General features: G+C 32.1%; 2 protein-coding genes across 3 annotated transcripts in view; one reads left to right on the top strand and one right to left on the bottom strand.

The window, feature by feature from the left end:
• LOC143071481 (uncharacterized) overlaps positions 1-6,423 on the top strand; it is a 28,066-nt gene extending 21,643 nt beyond the window's left edge. For both annotated transcript variants that reach the window (XM_076245808.1, XM_076245807.1), the window contains exons 7-9: positions 1,315-1,530; positions 2,555-2,645; positions 5,098-6,423. In XM_076245808.1, the coding sequence (XP_076101923.1) occupies positions 1,315-1,530; positions 2,555-2,645; positions 5,098-5,774 (984 nt within the window). In that variant the 3' untranslated portion in view covers positions 5,775-6,423. The remainder of the gene's footprint in view (positions 1-1,314; positions 1,531-2,554; positions 2,646-5,097) is intronic.
• Positions 6,424-7,433: 1,010 nt separating this feature from the next.
• Positions 7,434-23,967, bottom strand: LOC143071483 (alpha- and gamma-adaptin-binding protein p34-like). Its single transcript, XM_076245809.1, has 9 exons — positions 23,881-23,967; positions 20,852-21,042; positions 17,030-17,129; positions 15,633-15,731; positions 13,741-13,821; positions 12,873-13,079; positions 12,266-12,373; positions 9,943-9,992; positions 7,434-7,671 (listed from the first exon to the last, which is right to left on the bottom strand). Exons 1-9 carry the CDS (start codon positions 23,945-23,947, stop codon positions 7,597-7,599), a joined length of 978 nt encoding a protein of 325 aa, XP_076101924.1. The 5' UTR covers positions 23,948-23,967; the 3' UTR covers positions 7,434-7,596.
• Between the last annotated feature and the right edge of the window lie 16 nt (positions 23,968-23,983).

The raw sequence follows: 23,983 nt of genomic DNA, 5'->3' as shown, positions 1-23,983 counted from the left end.
TGTCCTGCTGCATATTTCCATTTTGAATTTATCATACGTTTTAAACCTAGCCCTGATAAACCTTGCACTTAAGTATATTAGTATAAACACCATGTCTATTTGTGCCAACCTTTCAAATTTTTAATATTTTGCTATCCTAATTTGGTACAGATCCTTTATCCTCAAAACTTATCAGGGACAGTAGGCGTGTTTGTATGGTAGTTTGTCACACCTTACATGTATGATTTCTAGCCTGTAGGTATTGGTTTGAGCCCTAGTTGGGCAGTTGCAAAATTAAGGTTTGATTTTCATGTCATATGTGGTAAGGTTAGTTAGTTTCCTACCGCAGGTTGGTGTTTTCCTTCAAGTACTACGGTTTAGTAAGCCACTAAAACTGACTGCCATGAAATTACCCATATGGTGTAGATGTGATGTTTATAAAACCAAGGCAAACAATCAAAGTTTTAAATCTTTGTCCATTTGTACAAGGAGCCGTAGTGGTTGAGCCATTAAACTTATGGTAATTTTACCAAACTGTGACCACAACTTCAAGATGTGACATCAGGCCTCTGTTCAATGTGCAGTCCCACAATAAACGTTCAATTTTCATGTCATACATCTTATATGGTTAATTTGTCAGTTTCCTGCCTCAGGTCTGTGTTTTTTCTGGGTACTTTGATTTACTCTGCCAATAAAACTGACTTTCTTGCATGAAATTATCCATATGATATAGAATGTGACATTGACGGTTGACCCCTTTCAAAGAATACACCAGCATGTACACACAACAATGCTGCAATGCTTTAGACAACATTGGTCTAGAGACTTCATGATTTACATGTATAAAGCTTTTAAATGTAAAAAAAAAAAAAAAAAAATCCCTACCTACCTACCCACCTGCTGATAGTGTGGGTCGGCAATGCCAAACAAACAATTTTTTAAGGGTGGCCCCATGTAGTTGTGGTCACATAAACTTGAAAGTTTGCACACATGTTTGTTTTGAAGTTTTAAAATTAGGACTTGATCAATATTTCAGGGTTTGCATTGGATTACACAGGACATATCATGCGTCACACTTTCAGTAGATGTACATGCTTGTTGCCTTTGTATTGGTTAATGTTGTATTTAGGATAGTAATCGATAAATCTATGGAACATGTCATATGTAACACTTTCAATAGATATACATGTTTGTTGCCTTTGTATCAGTTAATCATGTTTAAGTATGTTATCAATATCGGTGTATCAATGAAACATGTCGGTTTATTTCCAAGAGTCTGCTTTTTAATTCTTTATAAAATAAGTGACATATGAAGGCTTTTGATTTTGATTACAGAATGGTGTAGATCCTGTGGATGAGACAGAGTGGGACGATATCATCAGGGAACACGAGGAAGAACAAAGACTGTCACAGGCACCAGCATCCTCTCCCCCTCAACCCACACCCATGTCTCAACTTAAATCACAATTGTCTAAGCCTTTAATGGATCTAAAGAACACATCACAACCTTATACAGCAACTCCTATATCAAGTCCAACTACAACCATAGGGGTAGGTCAAATTTACTCTAGGACACTTTATTATGCTGTCTGCAACATACATTTTTGGGTAAAGATTGCATGAAATGTAATCAAAACCATATGTGACTGACTTGATCTAAATCTTCCAAGGCCTACCACTACCTTTTTAATACACATATTGCATTGATCATAACATTCTGTACTTCCTATCCATGAACATTTGAGAAATTTATCAATGTAATATATGCGCAAGTCACAAAATGATGTTAAACCTGTCAAGAAAATTACATTACTTTTACAAGGTGCAGGAATCTAATATCTGTTCTCAAAATATAAGTGATGTCATTGTTAAAGTCATCTTTAAAAATTGTGGTCATCTCCCATTTGTGCAGAATTGAAGTTGAATCAACTGCAACCAATGCAATATTTTTTCCCCACTGATAAATTAATGCAATCTTTACCCTTCTGTGCTACAAGCACTTTGATTTAACATATGTTTTAAGTAGATATCATCTCAATTAACAATTTTGGTCGTGTTGTTAAAAAAAGAGTTACATATTCACTTTTATAACTTAATGATGAAAGTGGTTTCTCATTGTCAGTAGACATTAGAATGCTAGTGATTTGTCATCTGCAATGCATACTTGTGTGTATAAGTGAAAACAAGTTCTTATGTTGTTATGACCCGATATTTTATTATCTGTGGTTGACAAGCCGATATAAACTATGAAAATGGAAGACAAAATATATACACATGGAAAAAATTGAAATCTATGGAACATATAAATTCCAAACTGACATCATTTTGGAGCCTTTTGTTGCTTGGTATATGGTATGGGTTTTGCTGATTTTACAGTCACCTATAGCTGATGTGAATTGGTCTCTGATGGACAGTTATCTCCTTGGCAATCATGCCACATCTTCTTACTTTTACAATAACTTCAGTGTCTGGTATGCATATCACTCTGTTCTATATACAAATTCTGTAGAAAAAGTCGACATGTAGCAATCTTGTAAAAATATGAAGTTTTGATATGTGAACTTTTATATTCCAGGGTTTGACACCAGAACAGAGAGATCGAATTGAGAGAAACAAACAGCTTGCATTACAGAAAAAGCTTGGAAAACCAGGATTTAAAGCACCTGGTAAGACATTTTGTTTTTTGTACCATTAAAACTTTAACCAAGACTTACTCTAGAAATGATATTAAAGGGGCGATTTTTATAAAAGCAGATCAGTACAATTTAAAGGACAGCTAGAATAGTTGTTAGGTTTAAATTTTCAGCTGAAGACATTTAAATTTTTCTTAAAATCTAAAATTGAGAATGGAAATGGGGAATGTGTCAAAGAGTCAACAACCTGACCATAGAACCGACAACAGCAGACGGTCACCAACAGATCTTCAATGCAGCGAGAAATTCCTGCACCCGGAGGCGTCCTTCAGCTGGCCCAAAAACAAATATATATACTAGTTCAGTGATAATGAACGCCATACTAAACTTCAAATTGTACACAAGAAACTAAAATTAAAAATAAAACAAGACTAACAAAGGCCAGAGGCTCCTGACTTGGGACAGGTGCAAAAATGCAGAGGGGTTAAACATATTTATGAGATTGCAACCCTCCCCCTATACCTCTAGCCAATGTAGAAAAGTAAACGGATTACAATACGCACATTAGAATTCAGTTCAAGAGAAGTCTGAGTCATATTTTATTCAATTGAAAAGAGAATTTTATTCATGACTTCTCTGTTCATCTAAAATAATTTGTTCCTGGATTGAAATATAATTTTCGTTTAGATACTTTTAATATCTTACACATTTAAAAAGAAAAGCATCATGCACATAAGGCCACACCATTTTAATTTCTTGTTCTACAGATTTTTGGACTCCAAAAATTGGGGCGAGTGAGCGATTTGAAAATTTTAATAAAAAAATATCTATTTCTTGTAAACGTAAGGGACGACATTAAAAGTTCAATGAAGGATAAAAAACTTAATTCACAGTTTTTTCACTGACACCCCCCCCCCATTTCTTAACCTAATTTGGGAAAAATTGATTGACCCATATAGATATATGTAAAAATCAATGTCGGATAACCACATCTTGCAGCAGTTTAACCCCCCCCACCCCCAAACTATTTGAACTAAGTTTTTTATCTTACATTGATCTTTTGATGTCGTCCCTAAAATAGTAGGTTTTGTCAATATTAAAACTTGATTTATCACTTTTATCACTTGTACTTTAGACATTTCTTTTATTTATGAAGTATTTTTTCCCTGTTCACCAAGAAATAATTGAATAATTAAATCTGGTCTATGTTTGTGTGACTGACAATAAGACAATTCTCCATCAAAGTCATAATCAGGTTGGGAACAACCCTTTAATGTTATGAATATCCCTTTTATGAGGGGTCAATATAAGTTATAATATATTTTCTTTGTAAAAAAAAACACTTTTTAGTACAAAAGGGCTCATATTTTCCCTAAGAACTATATATCTATCTGGTATTAAATGGTCAAAACATGCCCAAGAATTTTGTAATATTTCTGGACTTTAACCATGTCATTGTTAACACATTTACTTTAACAGTTTAATATTATTCAAAATAAGTGGACCCTCTTTAAAAAAAGTTGTTTAAAATATGATGTATTTCTCCTCTTTTTGAGCGCAAAATTCAAAGGTTTTGTATAGTAGCACTATACAAACCCTTGGTATTTCTATTTTCTTTTATTCAACAGTAAAATGACCCCTTGTCTGAGGGATAGTTGTTCCCAATCTGATAATAACACAGGTCAAAGTATGGCCTTTTACACAGGGCTTTGATCCAGACCAAACAGCAAGCTATAAGGGGCCCCAAAATTATAAGTGTACACAATTCGAAACAGGAAAACCAAGGATCTAATATATATAATATATCCAAACGGGAAAATATCTCTGAACCACATAAACAAACGATATCTGCTGAATGACAGGACCCTGAATCAATCAGGACAGGTGCATAAACATGCAGCGGCTATGGATAGTTTTGTTTTGCCAGCATACATTTAATTGCAGTTGAAGGCAAATCCTTCAGAATTTCTATGTACTTTATTTGAACAACGAACATGTTTTGATAGGAAATATAAGTAAGGGGGAAGAAACCAATGTTTTGTTCTGTACTGGTATTTCTGCTGTTATATATTTGTTACGGAGCACTCCCACTTGGGATGAATTGGTTTCATGCTGAAACAAATATTCTCACAGATATTTACAGTGTGGTGTGGGGCTTCTAGGTTTAAAATCGTTATATACAGGTTAGACTGTGATTTTAAAAACAAATGTTGGTATCTTTTAATAATATTAACAAAAAAACGGTACGGGAAATGGACATTATTACATTTCCGGATGCGGGAAGCGGGAATAAAATAAAAATTTAAAAGAAAACGTTTTGAAAAAAATAGGTGCGGTCAGGTCCATCGAACAAGGAATTATTTTGATGTGGCCTAAGTAATTGATAGAAAACTGACATATATACTGGTAGGTTTCTTAATATAATAGGTTAGATGGATTTCAGTCAGTGAAGCCTTAAGAAACTTATTGTACTTTGTATTTACAGCAGTGCCTAGTTCACCATTCAGAACACCTCTGTCATCGCCAGTAACACATTCACCAATGATGCCTCCACCAGTTCCATCACCATGTAAATCATCACTGGTAAAGCCTTTGTCATCACCAGTAAAGATTTCGTCTTCAACGTGTAAATCATCACTGGTAAAGCCTATGTTATCGCCAGGAAAGATGTCCTCTTCACCGTGTAAATTATCTCATGGATGGACATCGCCATTATCATCCAAAGCGTTAACATTCTCATCACTTGTACAGAATGGTAATACAGAGGATTCAGAGTTTGGTGTAAATAAACTGTCTTACGAATCCACACTAGATATACAGACAAACAATAACGGTACCCAAAATGGAGAAATGGTCAATGGAGGTTCTATCTCTTTAAGAGACAGTGAAATGAGTGAAGTTATACCCATAGTAGGTAAAACTCTGATTAATGGAAATAATTCAGCAGACAATGAATTAAGTGCAGTTATACCTGTTCTAGGTAAAACTCTGATGAATGGAAGTAGTTCCCAGACAACAGACAATGAATTGAGTGAAGTTATACCTAATCAAGATCTAAAACGGAACAATGATATTACAGACGATAACAATCTAGTCAAAAAACAGAAACTTGACATAGAACTTACAGAAGATGAAATTTTATCTAGTATGGAAGATATTTGATGATAATATGTATTTTATAGTTTATACACATAAGTGCTATTTTTATTGTTTTTATGTTTTATTTGAATTTGATGTTTGTTTTTCTGTCGTGAGAAAATCCACTAAGTTTTAACTCTTATTTCAATTTATTAAGAAGATGGCTTGTTTAGGGGTTAAATATATGGAGGCTAAATTGTGTTGATTTACACTGAATGCAACTGTATTATCAGCAAGTATCTCCTACAAAATCTTTAATATTTTACTTCAGCAATATATTGTTGTCAGATGATTGTTTCTTTTTCCTACAATAAACTATTAAAAGTCCTACTTTCCTCAAAATTTAAAGAATCAGAAATTGATAAGTACATTAGTCTTACCAATTGTTGTAATTTAAAGTTTTTAAAGTTTACAGATAAACAAATCATTTATAAAACAAACAAAAAATACATCTTTGATATATTCATCTTCAAACATGATCTAGCATTATGAAAACAATTCATCAAAATGAAGTAAATAAAAAAATGACAGAAGAAAATGAAAAAGAAGTGTTTAAAGAGTTATAAAAAGATTTTATTGACTGTGATATTAAGGGACATTAGAAGTTTAACTGTATAGCTCAAGTCCAATTGTTGTATTTTTGTATGGAGTCAATAAAACACAGTAAACTATACACTAATGTTTCATTATACAGCCTCTCCATGAATGTGGACTTTGTTTTTTCTTTTGTTTGTCTGTGTGTTACCATGTCAACTTTGTTGAAGTAGTGTCAATGCTAATTTAAAAAAAAACAGAGTAGCAACAGCTTGAGTGATGAGTTTTGATCAAAACCTAGTGTATAGGAAGATATAAAAAGCTCCTGACATGAAAAAATGTAAAACACTTGAAATGAGAACCTTGTCCGATTTATAATCAAAAGTTAAGAATTAACCAATATGACAGCAACCAATTACAACATTTGCTTCAACTTGGGACAGGCACATACAGAATGTGGCGGGATTAAACTTTTGTGTGCACCTAACCCTCTGCTATCTTAGGACAGTGGTGTATGTAACAGCAAAATATAAAAACAAACTAAAAACCATTCAAAAATGACTTGACTTGTCAGATCATAAAGAGTCATAAAAAACAACTAAAAAAAATGACACCCAGTACAGATCTAACATTCTCACTTATAATGAAAAATGGGATGATAACAATATTTGCTATAAAGGTTCCTTGCAAGATGGCTGTCTATTGTGAAGGTAACAAAATTGTAATGTCTGCTTTGTGTTTCTCAACAATGTCCATTGTACAGGGTTCATCTGACCTTGACCTTATTTTGTGGATTAGTGATCAAGATGAGGTCTGTAACTTAGATACTGTAAGCAGTTGGTCAACTATATAGTGTATGGAATAATTTTAATGTGTACATTTCAGTCTTGCAGAATTCATTTAACCTTGACCTGTAAATGTGTTTATCTGGTCTTATCCCACAATCTTAGACAGTTTTACCACTTGTTGAAAGTGAGCTTGATTATGTCTTCTCATACATAATGATTTTACTGATAACTTCTCCACATTGTGACTTACCAAATAATTTCACCTCACATCTCAAACCAGTGAAAGGAAATATTGTGGAGCAAATGAGCAGTGCGATATTTAAGCATAGGGAAGGACAATAAGGCCTTGTATTACAATAAAAAATATATATTTTTTTTTATTTACTGATAGCGATAAATTAAATTTACACTGTTTCACATGATGGACACAGACACTTTAAAAAAATGGAACATTTCATAACACAAAGTACATCATAGCCTTCTTAAAAACCCTTTGTATAAAGTTTGTATTTGCTTTCCAGTATTTATGTTTCATCACCACTTGAATCTATACCATCATCTCCTTCTCCACCTAAAGCTTTCCAAAATGATACAGCTACCTAAATATAAGAAAGATAATTTAAGTTGTATTTATGGAAATTAGCTGTCAATTCAAAACTAATTGAAAATTCCTAAAATAGTAATTAAAGAAAAAAAAGAGTCCTTTGACATAGATGCTCAAGCACCAAATAGATAAAAGGATTCAAGAAACCGCCATTTACAAAACAAAACAAGAATTATGTCAAATTGACCCAAAATTTGTCTTTATTTTCATTATATAGGGGTACATAACTCTGGAACTACCATCTGAAATATGTTAAATTCAAACTAGTGTTGTCCTCAATAGTTTGTACCGTTAATGCTTAATGCAATAAAAAAAATTGATAAAGTTCAAGCATACTGAAAATGTTCATTTTATTTTGCAATCATGAGTAACAAAATTCTTAATGCATCATACTAAATCTCATATATAAATATGTTACATGCTTCTTTATATTGATGATTTTATTATAGCATGAACTATACTCAACTTATTAAGCAGAAATATATGTTATCAAATAATATGATTAAAACAGCCCTAATACTACCAAAACGACATGTGTCATACTGGTGATGTCATCCTGGTCATATAAATCATGTGATCTATATTGCTTTTTGGCCTGGTCCATTATTTCCAATACGGACTGGCAATAAATCCTGAATTAAGTGTAAACATATATTGTGCATGTAATTCAGGATTCATTGCCAGTCCGTATTGGAAATATTGGCCCTATATTCACATTTGATGTATGCAATACAGCATTCAGAACAAGTCTGTATTGAAAAAGTTTGATTATTTAATAAAAGTGTTTTTAACTGGCTGTTTCTGTATTGGCACTGGCATAGATTCTCGGTCTCGCTCTTGACCCTACAAGTCTCTAGGCCAATACAGCAAACCTTGTACCTATACCAGTGCCAATACAGAAATAGACAGTTAATAACACTATATCTCTTGTTAACTATACCTTTAAACACAGATAAATGTATGTGTTTCAACATAAATCTTTAGATACAAGTGTCCACCTGTCCGTATTTATTGACCATGTGTAATTTGATATAATATACCACTTTCATCATCATTATCACTTGTTATCTCATGTTTGTATTTATAAATTGATAAATAAATCAAATGTAAGCAATGCATACAATAAAGTAACAGACGCTGATAATTATGTCAGCTATGTCTGTTATAACACAAATTTCAAGAAAAAGTACATGTTTGTCATAGAAGTTACATATTGGTTAAAAAGATAAATTGACTAAACCAGTTTCTTTCCTAGAAATCTATGGTGGGTAATAAGTAGAGAATACCCAAACAACTGTGTTAGAACAGGAATAAAACAAATCAAAATCTGAAGGATAACACAAAAACAAGCTGTTAAACCTGTTTCTCTTATGGTCAAAACACTTGTCATTTTGAATAAAAAAATCCATGAATAGTTGATCTTGTCTTTTGCACATTCAAATATGACATCATATGTCCTGTTACAGTGTCAAATTTTAACATTGGACATTTTTTTTTTTTTTTATATACACTTCAGAATGTAATAAAACTTGACAAAAAAGAAGATTTTTAGGTAAAAAGTGTGAGTGCTTTGTATATTTTCTAAGAATTCACATATGCCCATTGCCATGGATGAAATGTACATCATCTTAACCTTTGAAAGTAATCAACAACCTCACAAATAACCAATGGAATTAATATTGCCTCATGATACTGGATAAGCCAATCAAATAAGTGCAGATTTTTGCATCACTTTTTCATTTCACACTCTGTGAAGTGTGATATAAGAAATGTTACTTTATGCAAGAAATAGATAACAAACAACAAAAAGAACAAATCATTTCAATGTAAATAAATAACTGGCAACTAATGATTTCCTTTTTCCTCCATAAAGATGCTTTTTAGATGCACCCCCTTTACTCCATAATGACGCCTTTTGACACCTGTATAGTGCAGTTGAAACGTCTTGCCTACGAAAAATCTGTATCAGTCTTAATAAAATTTGTATTTAATATAAAAAGCATATATTCATGAGAATATCTGACTGGAATTTCATTGATGAAATATTTGTTTTTGTGCAATGTATTCATACTTTAAACCTGAGGATTTTTTTATTGAAAAAATCCTATGCAAATTAAGTATGTAAAAAAAATCCATGGAAGAAGGGGTTCATTTATTTCACTATATATGTTTAAACAAAGTAGCTTAATTGGATATAAATCTTCTTTAACCCAGTAATTATAAATTTATTGTATCATACACTTGGTACAAGAATTTCAAAACTAACCTTCTCTGCATATGCTTTTCTTTGGTCAGGAGGTAAGGTATCTGCTTTCTCTGAAATACAACAGAATGATAACTTATTTAGCATGGTTAGGGTAGATATGGTGTACATATATATTAAAAACAGCAGTTTTTAATAATTTGCCAAAAGGTAGTTTACATTATGCTATTGTAAAAAATATAGTAAAAGGCATGGATAACAGGGGAAAAGAACGAAAACTGAACAATTGAATTATAAAATAATTCAAATTTTTCATCCTGTGCTTTCAGAATATAAAAAGGAAATTTGAAGAACTTTTTGTGTTGCTGTTGTAACGTGTAACCGTGCGGGGACGTTTAGATATTTTTATCTCGGGTTCGTACCTGTTTCCTGGGATTTGAATAGCAATTCAAAAGTTCTAAAGTCAATAAAAAGTTTACACTACCACTAACAAATATGAAACAAATACTACATAAAACGAATTTCAACACCTATCAACCTTATCCGAACCTATTGAATTAAAACTGTTTAAAACCCTTTCAGTCCGATACTGTTTAAACCAACTGTTTGAAACTATAGTCTGAAACCTAAATGTATGGAACTGGTCTGAAACCTAAATGTATGGAACTGGTCTGAAACCTGAATATATGAAACTGGTCAGACGGTTTGGAGCTATTGTCTGAAACCTAAATGTTTGGAACTGGTCTGAAACCTAAATGTTTGGAACGGGTCAGACGGTTTGGAACTATTGTCTGAAACCTAAATGTTTGGAACTGGTCTGAAACCTAAATGTTTGGAACTGGTCTGAAACCTTAATGTTTGGAACTGGTCTGAAACCGAAATGTTTGGAACTGGTCTGAAACCGAAATGTTTGAAACTGGTTTGGAACTAGGCTGAAACCTAAATGTTTGGAACTGGTCTGAAACCTAAAAGGTATAACATTTTATTTAATAAACATGTCTATAACTGTCTGAACAACTGGGCAGCACTAAGGCATGGTATGTCAGCAAACACTCACTGCAATAGTGAGAGATGTGAGACGCAAAACCTTAGCACCAGTCCTGTTTGGACAATCTGTACCGAACCAACAGTCTCAGCCTTTCTATATTCTGTCCGCAGGTTCCAAGCACTACACTTCACTTAAACTTAACCGACTGCCTGCTATAAACTACTTTCTTTCCAACCTTTCCGATGTTCACTGTCTGCTGTCTTCAGTACAAATGAGGATTTGAACTGAATAGCTACCCACTATTTATACTTCGAACGCGGACCTCGAAGAGAGCACCCTAGCAACAATTATACAGGTAAAGCGTCTGATAGCAACCAAGGATGAAGGGGTGATTTTTAATGCCGTTTTCAATGATAAAGAGATCAAATAGGAAATTCAAAGTGGTTTCGAAAAATATACAACTGTAGAAATATTATAACCTTCTTAAACTGTAAATTCGTAACACTGTTACAGAGTATAAACGAAATTCATAAATTTACTACACATGTATTTATAAAATTAGATTATCTGATTTATCTCCCCTTATAAGACTGAAAAAAAGGGGGGGGGGAAATGCATCAAACAAAACTTGCTCTGTTTTTTGTTAAAAACAAATTCAAATATTTTAAAATCAAACAAATAATGTATATCATTATAACATTTATATCTTTATTTCTATGAAAAGTCTTCAAAATTAATTGAATTCTTTTGTGAAAATTTGCATATTTCTTTACTGATCTAGACAAATTTTTCATTTGTATCTTTGTTCTTTTTTAATTTTTCAGTCAGTTGTGATGTACTTTAGCACAATTTTATCTTAATTACTATTGTATAAGCTTTAAAACCATGATACACCTACCATTTTCTTAGGAAACCAAGTCAGGTATATGACAGTTGTTTTTCACTTATTACATTGATTGATGACATTTGATTTTGTTAGTTTTTAGTGACTTCCCATTTTGAATTTACCATGGAGTAAGGTACTTTTTAATATTTTTTGCTTATTTGACTGAAGACACTCAATATAGCTTCAATCTGCCAAAGTATTAATTATATATATTTCATGCAAATTGTTTAAATTTTACTTTTGACCTTCATGATAAGTCATATTATCTCCCTTGTTTTGAAATAAGAAAAAAACAGGAGTTATTGTTAAATCAAAATACAGTATTTTAGTAAAAAAAACTAAAACAACATCTTTCTAATGTATTGTTTGATACATTCCAAATATATGATTAACTAGATTGTTAAAAACTTTGTATTCTTAGAAATTGAAATTGAAATTCTGATTCAGAGTTTTTCATTTTATTTGTGTTTTCCTCTTTGGTTAATGATTACATAACTTATTTTTTCACTCACCTTTCATGAAACTGAATTTGGCAAACAGAGTCTCAAAAGATCCTCCTGGGTCATCATTGCCAACAGCATCAAACAATGCCATGTCATTGTCTTGTAGAATCAAGTCATCTATAAAACATACACCTTATATTCATATTTTTATCACTTTAATTAATCATTTAAATAAAATGAACATAACACAGTTTTACTGTAGTACACTAACTTTTTTTCTAAATTCATGAATTAAAGATATGTAGAAGTAAATATAAAAAAAATAATTATAAAGAAACTAAGGTTTCAACGCCCTCAGGCTAAGTTGACCTCAGATGAATTAGATCCTTTCTGGTCATACAGCTCTTCAAACTGTTCTGTTATTATACATCCTTGATTTTCAAATATTCAACTAAAACCCTTTTTGATGAAGGTTAATCCATAAAGCACTCTCGATTTATGACATTTAAAGTGATATTTTCTTTTTTTAAAGATCAATTAGATGATAAAATGAATGCATTACAATACAATTTTTTTTTCCAGAAGAAATGTAATAATTGCCCTGAAAGTTAGAAAACAACCAGTGAAGTATAATTGAAACAAGTATCACCCAATAAAGTGTAAATAAATAAAGTACCTATTCTGTCAGTTGTTGATTTTTTTGGAATGTCTATTTTCTCATTTGTCTTTCCCGATGTCTGATTGTTCAATTCTGAGTCATCTGAGTCATTTAAACGTTTACAATCACCACATGCCCCTTCTGATTCTGATTCGGGCTTCTCATTGTTTGTTTTTTCTTCTTCCATAAGTTTTCTCATGTATGGACTCTGTATAGATGGGTTGTCTAAAACATAAATAAAACATACATATTTGATAGATTTTCAGATAAGATATGATTAATTTTTGTGTAAATTTTTTACCACAATTAAGGCAGTCAATTTGGGAGAAGTTTTTACAAGTGTGATTGTCTTTTAGATGCTGGTGAACATTTCTAAAGCTTTTATGAGCATAATTTTGTCTTCTCTTTTTTGCTTGTATTTTTTGTATCTGTTGATAATGTGAGATGGCTCCATGATATAAAGTATGGAGATGTTCGGTAACATCTTATTATATATACCACCTAGGCTTCTAAATGATATCATCCATAAAACTTAAAACTGGTTATAAATATTACTTGTTCCATGTGAACTTTAAATTTGAAATCGATTGATGCAAACTTATCTTTTGTGGAAGGAATCATTTCTAATATTTATCTCACGATCTCATAAGAAGGCAATTTTTGGCAGTTTTTGCATTTTTCCTCAACACCAACAGTAAAAGGTCTATGGCAAATATATAAAGCAAATATTTAAAATTTAAAGTTTGATATTTAAAAGGTGTTGCGTCCTATAATCATGCAAAGAATGTTTTTTTTTAATAAAATGTTTTTTGAGTTGTACACTTTAGAACTACTTTTCAATGAAAAATTACAAATACTTTATTGGAATATAATGAATACTTTATACCCTTCATTTCCAGGTTAGACCATGTGTGAGCATGTAGAGCTTGGATAATTCTTTTGATTCCTGTCGTTTCCTCAAAGTCGTCTGGAAAAAGTAATAAAACAATGTCAAGCAGATGTTCTTCTGAAAATAACTGAAATAGAGGCAAGAAAACCACCAAATTGCTTCAGTAAGCCTATATTGATTTTTCTGTAACAAATAATATGAGGCAGGCATTACCTGTGAATAGGGACGAAGTCTGTATCATTTTTTTTAATTCAAACATGTTGATAAAAGAAACAGAAATACTGTAACGTTTACGATATTGGTTCTGTTGTTAGGGATTTAGTTGTGACGTTATTTATTATGACGTCATATTCAATGTAAACAAAGAAACAGTGTTATCCAGGTAACGTTTTTTTTCATATCAAACAATTATTAAAAATGATTGGGTGTTGAATTCCTTCCTATATTTGTTGATATGTTGATAAATATACATATTCTTCAAAGTCTCATGCAAACAAGACCGGAAACGGAAGTAGATCTGAAAAAAAAAGTTGACAATTTTGAGTTCATTAGTAGAATGAAAAATTCGGGATATTTTCCTGATTTTTTTTTTTATTGATTTTTCTACCATAATTGGGGACTTCGTCCCCATATTATTTCGTGTTATTGTTAAGGCTAACTGTCAAAAATAACTATGATCCATCAAATTTTAACAAGAGGCTGTCACAACGACAGCAAACCGCATTTATTAATATTTATTTGTGTCCTGGCAATATCACAAGAACCATTACTGATGAATGGTGAAAGTGAAAATCGTCAATATCAAATTTGATCTCCATTTTGTCATCAGTATCAACATCTTAAAATTTGAAAAGCTTAGATTGAATGGTTCATAAGTAAATGCAACAACGTGAATGGAAACCCCATTTCACAATCTTTCAAGAACCATAACTCCTGAACGGTAAAAGTCAAAATCGTCATTATTGAACTTGACCTCTAATTTGCCATCAGTAACAACATACAAAAATTTCAAAAGCTTTGGTTGAATGGTTCATGAGAAAATGCACGGACACGACTGGAAACACCATTTTTCAATCTTTCAAGAACCATAACTCCTGAACGGTAAAAGTCAAAATTGTCATTATTGAACTTGACCTCTATTTTGTCATCAGTAACAACATATTAAAATTTGGGAAGCTTTGGTAAAACAGTTCATGCGTAAATGCACGGACACGACTGGAAACACCATTTTTCAATCTTTCAAGAACCATAACTCCTGAACGGTAAAAGTCAAAATCGTCATTATTGAACTTGACCTCCATTTTGTCATCAGTAACAATAAATTAAAATTTGGGAAGCTTAGGTAGAACAGTTCATGCGTAAATGCACAGACACGACTGGAAACTCCATTTTTCAATCTTTCAAGAACCATAACTCCTGAACGGTAAAAGTCAAAATCGCCATTATTGAACTTGACCTCCATTTTGTCATCAGTAACAACATATTAAAATTTGGGAAGCTTAGGTAGAACAGTTCATGCGTAAATGCACGGACACGACTAGAAACTCCATTTTTCAATCTTTCAAGAACCATAACTCCTGAACGGTAAAAGTCAAAATCGCCATTATTGAACTTGACCTTCATTTAGTTGTTAGTAACAACATATTAAAATTTTAAAAGCTTTGGTTGAACGGTTCATGAGTAAATGCACGGACAACATTTGATTGCCGCCAGCCTGCCCGCCCGCCCGCCGTACATCCCCAAATCAATAACCGACATTTTTGTCACAAAATTCCGGTTAATAAAAGTGCCTGCCAACACCAATCCTCCACCCCCCAATCAATTAATTTTGGTAAAGCCCTAACAATAATTTGTTTCTATTTATACTTAACTCTTTTTATATTATTTACCTTCGTATTCCTCATCATCATTTGATTTCAGGGGAGACAATTCAACAAGTTCAAATTCATTCTTAATGCACCATTCCTGAACTGTGTTTCTCTTGACAACTGAAACAAAGTAAACAGAATTGGCCATTTCAAATAGAATACAATCCATTTAATTTCCTACAACTTACAATATACATGTATTAGTATATATGGGCCTTTTTCAAAAAATGTGGATTTTCTTGTACAATCAATATTTCTAAAAAAGTGTAAATATTTTTATCCAATTTTTAGATACACCATTTAGTTTTTGGTGTGTGTAACAAGTTCCAGCAAATTCAATATGAAATTTAGCTACAGAAATTGCTTCCAGTGTGTTTCAAAGGGTCCAAAAACCCCAAAATTGCTTGTACGAAATTGAAAAACTAGTCTTTTTTAAATGCTGGTTTTAATACCCAGCGGAAATTATTATTTTTCTTTTGTTATTATAAATATATAGGTATCACTGCAGGTATGTATACACAAATACAGGGAATTATTAGATGTTATTAGCATTTTTTTTCACTTTTCATTTCGTACTTAAAAAAATGTCAACTACATAACACAAATGAAATAATGTTGCCAATAAACAACTGATTACATCCCTTGTAACTAAGGAAGTGTTCTCTACTTACTCTTCATCCTCTGATGACGTGCTTAAAGTTACAGGATGACATCATTGATTCATTTCATTATAGATTAGTTTTGGTGAGTACAAATTACTCCGTAATTTTATTCTATGTCAACTTTGTAACGACAAAAACATTGATAAATTTTGGCAAAAATATATTTTTTTACATAAATCATTCAAAGTCTATAATACTGACTCTAATTCAATAAAAACCATTTATCTGGTAGTATTAGGGTCAACAAAAACATCTAAAAACCACAAATAGGTCAACTACATAACGGTCAACTACATAACGCAGTGAATCATTATGTAGTTGACAAAAAGCGTTATGTAGTTGACAAAAAGCGTTATGTAGTTGACAATGCTGAATTAAATTCACTTTAAAATATGTTTCTGAAAAGTGTTATTTTAACCATGTTAACTGTTTTGAAAAAAGTGTGATGATTTTTATGGAAATATATATCACGCAAAATGTAAATATTATTAAAAAAAAATTAGGGACCGAAAATAAATCCGTTATGTAGTTGACATATGTCCCATACTTGTTTCTATGTTATTTTTTAAAATATTTTTGTAGTAGCATTTAAGATTGCATATTTTTATTTCAGGTTGTATTGTTGTTAAACTATTCAATTTCATATATTAAAGTTGAAAATTGAATATTATTTTGTATTGTTATTTCACAACTGAAATATCCACATTTTTTGAAAATGACCCATAAGTCAACAAAGAAAAGGAACTGGTGTCTTACCATTCTCATTGCAACATGTTTCACAAACCAATATTTGTATAGGAGGTGACAATTCATTCAAATATGGCAACCATGACTTGGCCTTGTCAAAACTAGATTCCTAAAAAGAAAAGAAAAGGGAAAAATATGTATTGCAATATTGCATTAATTTTGTAATTACATCATTAGGCCACATCAAATTAATTTCTTGTTCTACTGATTTTTGGACTCCAAAAATTGGGGTGAGCGAGCGATTTGAAAAATTAAATAAAAAAATATTAAATTTGCAAATTTTTGAGGCGAAGCTTAAAAAGTAAAGGCGAGCGATTATAATTTTTTTTTGTAAACATAAAATAGTAGGTTTTGGCTATATTAAAACTTGATTTATCACTTGTACCTTGACATTTCTTTAATTTATGAAGTATTTTTTCCCTGTTCAACAAGAAATAATTGAATAATTAAATCTGGTCCACGTATGTGTGACTGACAATGAGACAATTCCCGCATCCGGAAATGTAATCGTGTCCATTTCTCACACCATTTTTTTAGCTCACCTGGCCCAAAGGGCCAAGTGAGCTTTTCTCATCACTTGGCGTCCGTCGTCGTCGTCCGTTGTCGTCGTCCGTCGTTAACTTTTACAAAAATCTTCTCCTCTGAAACTACTGGGCCAATTTTTACCAAACTTGGCCACAATCATTATTAGGGTATCTAGTTTAAAAATTGTGTCCGGTGACCCGGCCAACCAACCAAGATGGCCGCCATGGCTAAAAATAGAACATAGGGGTAAAATGCAGTTTTTGGCTTATAACTCAAAAACCAAAGCATTTAGAGCAAATCTGACATGGGGTAAAATTGTTAATCAGGTCAAGATCTATCTGCCCTGAAATTTTGAGATGAATCGGACAACCCGTTGATAGGTTGCTGCCCCTGAATTGGTAATTTTAAGGAAATTTTGCTGTTTTTGGTTATTATCTTGAATATTATCATAGATAGAGATAAACTGTACACAGCAAAAATGTTCAGTAAAGTAAGATCTACAAATAAGTCAACATGACCAAAATGGTCTGTTGACCCCTTTAGGAGTTATTGCCCTTTATAGTCAATTTTTAACCATTTTACGTAAATCTTAGTCATTTTTTACAAAAATCTTCTCCTCTGAAACTACTTGGCCAAATTAAACCAAACTTGACCACAATCATCATTGGGGTATCTAGTTAAAAAATTGTGTCCGGTGACCTGGTCAACCAACCAAGATGGCCGCCATGGCTAAAAATAGAACATAGGGGTAAAATGCAGTTTTTGGCATAAATCACTCGAAAACCAAAGCATTCAGAGCAAATCTGACATCAGGTAAAATTGTTTATCAGGTCAAGATCTATCTGCCCTGAAATTTTGAGATGAATTGGACAACCCGTTGATAGGTTGCTGCCCCTGAATTGGTAATTTTAAGGACATTTTGCTGTTTTTGGTTATTATCTTGAATATTATTATAGATAGAGATAAACTGTAAACAGCAAAAATGTTCAGCAAAGTAAGATCTACAAACAAGTCAACAAGACCAAAATGGTCTGTTGATTTCTTTAGAAGTTATTGCCCTTTATAGTCAATTTTTAACCATTTTTCGTAAATCTTAGTTATCTTTTACAAAAATCTTCTCCTCTGAAACTACTGGGCCAAATTAAACCAAACTTAGCCTCAATCATCATTGGGATATTTAGTTTAAAAATTGTGTCCCGTGACCTGGCTAACCAACCAAGATGGCCGCCATTGCTAAAAATAGAACATAAGGGTGAAATGTAGATTTTGGCTTAAAACTCTGAAACCGCAGCCTTTAGAGCAAATCTGACATGGGGTAAAATTGTTTATCAGGTCAACATCTATCTGCCCTGAAATTTTCAGATGAATCTGACAACCTGTTGTTGGGTTGCTGCCCCTGAATTGGTAATTTTAAGGAAATTTTGCTGTTTTTGGTTATTATCTTGAATATTATTATAGATAGAGATAAACTGTAAACATCAATAATGTTAAGCAAAGTAAGATTTACAAATAAGTCAACATGACGGAAATGGTCAATTGACCCTTAAGGAGTTATTGTCCTTTATAGTCAATTTTTAACAATTTTCATAAAATTTGTAAATTTTAACTAACATTTTCCACTGAAACTACTGGGCCAAGTTCATTATAGATAGAGATAATTGTAAGTAGCAAGAATGTTCAGTAAAGTAAGATGTACAAACACATCACCATCACCAAAACACAATTTTGTCATGAATCCATCTGCTTCCTTTGTTTAATATTCACATAGACCAAGGTGAGCGACACAGGCTCTTTAGAGCCTCTAGTTTTGTAATTATGTTATAAAAAGATCTCAACATTTGTTTTTAAAATCACAGTATAACCTTTATATAATGATTTTAAACCTATAAGCACCCTACAACACTGTAAACGTCTGTGAGAATATTTGTTTCAGCATGAAACCAATTTATTCCAAGTGGGAGTGCTCCGAAATAAATGTATAACAGCGGAAATACCTGTACAGAACAAAACACTGGTTTCTTTCCCCCTGACTTATATTCCCTATCAAAAAATGCTCGTTGTTAAAATAAAGTACAAAGAACTTCTGATTCGTGAAGGATTTGCCTTCAACTGCAATTTTAATGTATGCTGAGGGTCATACCAGCTGCAGGTTTGTGCACCTGTCCTGATTGATTCAGGGACTTGTCGTTCAGCAGTTATCGTTTGTTGATGTGGTTCATTGGTATTTTCCCGTTTGGAAATATAAATTAGATCGTAAATAAAAATAAAAAAAAACTGTTTTTAAAAAAATAGGTGCGGGCGGGTCCGTCGAACAAGGAATTAAATTGGTGTGGCCTTATGTTAGATTTTCATAAATTTTCTTAATCTTTAAAATGCGGTATTTTTTCAGATTTTTTTCCACCTTTGTAATGGCCATGTAGATACTAATCATAAATGATTCACTTTAAAACTATTGCCATGATCTGGACTAGTGGTTAAAAAATTAATAATGGTTATTGAATATGGAGAATATTGACCCTTAAAGTCATGTATGAAACCTCAAATTAAAAAAAATTATGCATATGTTTTTTATAACTAAATAGATAGTTTTCATTATACAACTTATGTACATATACTTTTTTCTGAGGAAAATTCTTTAATTTGTCCACATTTAGAAGATGTTTACTTATTTTTAATTGCTTGCTTCCAGGAAGCAATTCGCTGACATATTTTCTGTATGCATAGTGAACTTAGCGTAACCCTCCTTGTAAAAATCCGGTGATCGCAATACGCATGGATCTGTCATTAAAATAAACAATTATCTGATTGTACATGTTAAACATGTGCTCAATACCCTATGCTTTTTGTTGATTGTGTACATTAAGGTGACAATCGGTAAACTTCGACTTCAAAACACAACATTTAATGAGCAGCTATATTTGTTAAATCATAACAGACAGAGAAAAAAATTGACAATTATAAGATTATTTGCGTAAAAAATGATAAAATCGTGCACAGAGGACTTTGTTTATGATATATACATGCATTTGTTCAAGAACTGGATAAACATTATTTTTCATTAGTCACTCTTTCATATGACTTTAAGCTTGCAGTAAAAAGAAGTTATTTGACTTATTTAACAGTATCTATTTTACTTTGTGTTGTGATAAATTTTTAAAGTTTTTGGTAATATCAGCAAATTTCAAAACTAAAAATTCATTATACAAAGAAAAAGAAGCCATCTGACTCAGCCAATAAATTTGTAACTAAACATTAAACAAAAAAAAAGAATATTTCAGAAATAACCCTCTAAAATTGTATTCTTACCTGATTTGGATTGAAATAGATAATAACAGCTTGGACTAACTCTGCAAATTCAGTGTTACCAATAGTTCGTTCTGACGTGTGACAGAGCTCGATGTCTGCTGTGTAATATTTTGTATCAATGTGCCAATTGTAATGCCATATATTTTCCAAATCATTTACTCCACCTTCTAACTCATTTTGGTTTTTAATTTCTGAAATAAAATAAAAATTGAAGAACTGATTCATTCTTTCTAAAAAGAAAATGTTGAACTGGACTTCTTCATATCCTTTATATCAATAACTTTCTAATCTTGTGAACCACAAAATAATGGTTAAAAACAATTCTATATCTTAAACCAAAATTCTAACCTAGTATAGCATAACCATGATAACAGAAAGTGACAGACACACTGACCAAAATACAGAATTGCCACCTGCAAAAAAAGGATATGTTGATATGTAAATGATTTTAAGTGCAAAGAAGTGCTATGGATTTACAATTTCATGTACAAATATACAAATACAACGTATTTGGAAGTGAATTATGTTCTATAATATTCATGTCTTGTTCATTTGTAATTTGTTCTTTAAATACATTTGACAATAGAATTTTTAATGTAACATACTCTACTAATAATTACAAATAAATAATAAATCATCATTGTTGCAATTAATTTCAGGATGTAAGGACATACACTACAGATGGACAGACATTGACAAGGACACATTTGAATGCCCCTTCCCCTACGTCTGGGGTAACATTGGGGCATCAAACACAACCACAACCCATCCAACTTTTTTCTTAAAGTTTTGGCATTATGTTGACTTTGCATGATTGTTTTACTTGTCATAATATTTTTCATAATCGGATATACAAATTTGCACAAATTCATATACTCAGTTACTGAAAAGTACAATAAACAGGTTGGGAACAAACCCTTTATATGGTGATTATACCTATATAGAGGGATAATCCTTCTATAGAGGGGTATTTTTGTTTAGACTGGATTTAAATCAAAATAGGGCAGAATGGCATTCTCTACTTATTATGGCAGTAACCGGAAACAGTTGATGCACCAATTGATGTACTTAATTTAATATGCACATGCTCAGTTTGATGCTTATCTGACTAAATATAAAATCTATTGTTCACCATGATTGAAAGCTGTGATAATCAGGTAAATTCTACTCACTTATGCCTCACTGAACAGAATTTCTATTGTTAGATTTAACATGAAATTTAAAGGTCAACTATTCCTTTTGTTGTTGATCAGGTGTTCAGATAGGTATACAATAGATTGCAAGTTTTGTCACTTTAGCAGAAAACTGGTTATCCCAACTTTTAGTAAAGTGCATATGTTGATGCATATAATGCTAGAGATTATAGCCAATATAACTAGAAAATGCCATTCTGCCCTAATTTGCTTTAAATCCAGTGCAAACATAAAAAACCCTCTTAGAGGGATAATTTTATCCCTCTAAAGAAGGATTATCTCTCTATACAGGTATAATCACCATACAGGGGGTTTGTTCCCAACCTGATAAAAACAAGCATACAGAAACCACTTGTTGAATACAGACAGTAATTACCTTGCTCATCACATACATGTGAACCTCCCGACGGGAGTACAAAACTCCCGTTTTCAGGGGTCCCCTCCCGTCCTCCCGTCAAAGAGAAAAAATCCTGTGCAGAAAAAAATTCATGAATGAAAATTTTCAGTCGCCATTTTTTACTATTTTGTTTACAAAATTTATCATTGAGATCATAAAAACCCGAGATTTTTCAAGTCGTAAAAACACGAGGTTTATCGAACGTATCCTGTGTAAACTGAAATTACCTGATTACGCAACATGTGGAGATTTTAATCCCTGCTAAAGGCTAATTAACAAGTGATAAAAGTTTGATTGAACAATCATAAGGTGTTGGTATATCAATCACACTATGTGGCTTCTGTTTATGGCACACGCCAAGGATGATTAAAGGTAAATACCGATAAATACCGGCATTGATAGAAAATGGAATGTTGTTGTGTAAACATTTATAGGAAGTTTTTTGATGCCGAGAAAAGCATTTATCATGTTTATTGTATATAAAAATACTGGAAAAAGGAATGGTTTCAGCTCAATGTGAGCTGTTTGCTACACAAGCTGACTGAAACATTATATAAGCAAAATGATTATTTTGTACACCATTATGTGTTCAAAAATGCCAAAACGACAGTTATCTCCGTCTTCAAAGACACCAGTTTCAAAACAACAGAAATATATGACTAGTTTAACAATGCCTGGAAAGCTGACTTCAAATGGTGCCAACCCAATTCCAAGGGCCAAGACCAGGCATACTGCACTACTTGCAAAGTAGACTTCAAGATCTGTTATGGGGGCCTAACGACATCACCAGACACAGTGAGACCCCTTCTCACAAGCAGAAGCATGGATCCATTTCAACAACTCCATGCATACCCATTGTTATTGTTTGTTAATTTATTATTTATTTATTATGTAATAAATGTATAGCATATATCTCTCTTATATCTCAAGCCAATGCCAATGAAAAACAAATAAAAAAAGATTCTCATCAGCAATCAACAATGTAAAACAAAAGAAAAAAAGATTCTTCTCAATTATTCCTTAATATATACAGACTTTAACTAATGCCATTCACAAGGAAGATTGAAGAAAAACACAAAAAAAAACAAAAAAGACAGATTTTAACATCATATGGTTAGTTTTACGATGAAAAATATGTCGATAAAAAACCTCCTGATCTGAGGTCCAATCTCCTGACCAAAATTTCCAAATCTCCTGATCTAAATTTTACAGTCCATCACATGTATGTCATCAATTACTACCTTTCTCTTATGAATTTGAATGACAAATATTCTCTTATGTTTTGACTTTTGTCTTAAATGAGTTAAAGTTATGAAACACCCCTTTTTTAACATTTGATGATTATTTCTCCCTATTCATCCGACTCCATGGTATACTTGAATTGAATGTATACTTATGATAATCAATAGTGTTTTAAGTAACTTTTTGTGTATATTTACTCTTTATAAATTCTTCAGAAGGAAAACTATCACAACATGATGTAAATAATGCACATGGATTTGTCATTTCACTTACCGGAAGTGTGAACTACGTCACCACTTT

This window comes from Mytilus galloprovincialis, chromosome 4, assembly GCF_965363235.1.
Source record: "Mytilus galloprovincialis chromosome 4, xbMytGall1.hap1.1, whole genome shotgun sequence".
NCBI classification, from domain to species: Eukaryota; Metazoa; Mollusca; class Bivalvia; order Mytilida; family Mytilidae; genus Mytilus; species Mytilus galloprovincialis.
This window is presented reverse-complemented; position numbering and strand designations above follow the sequence as displayed.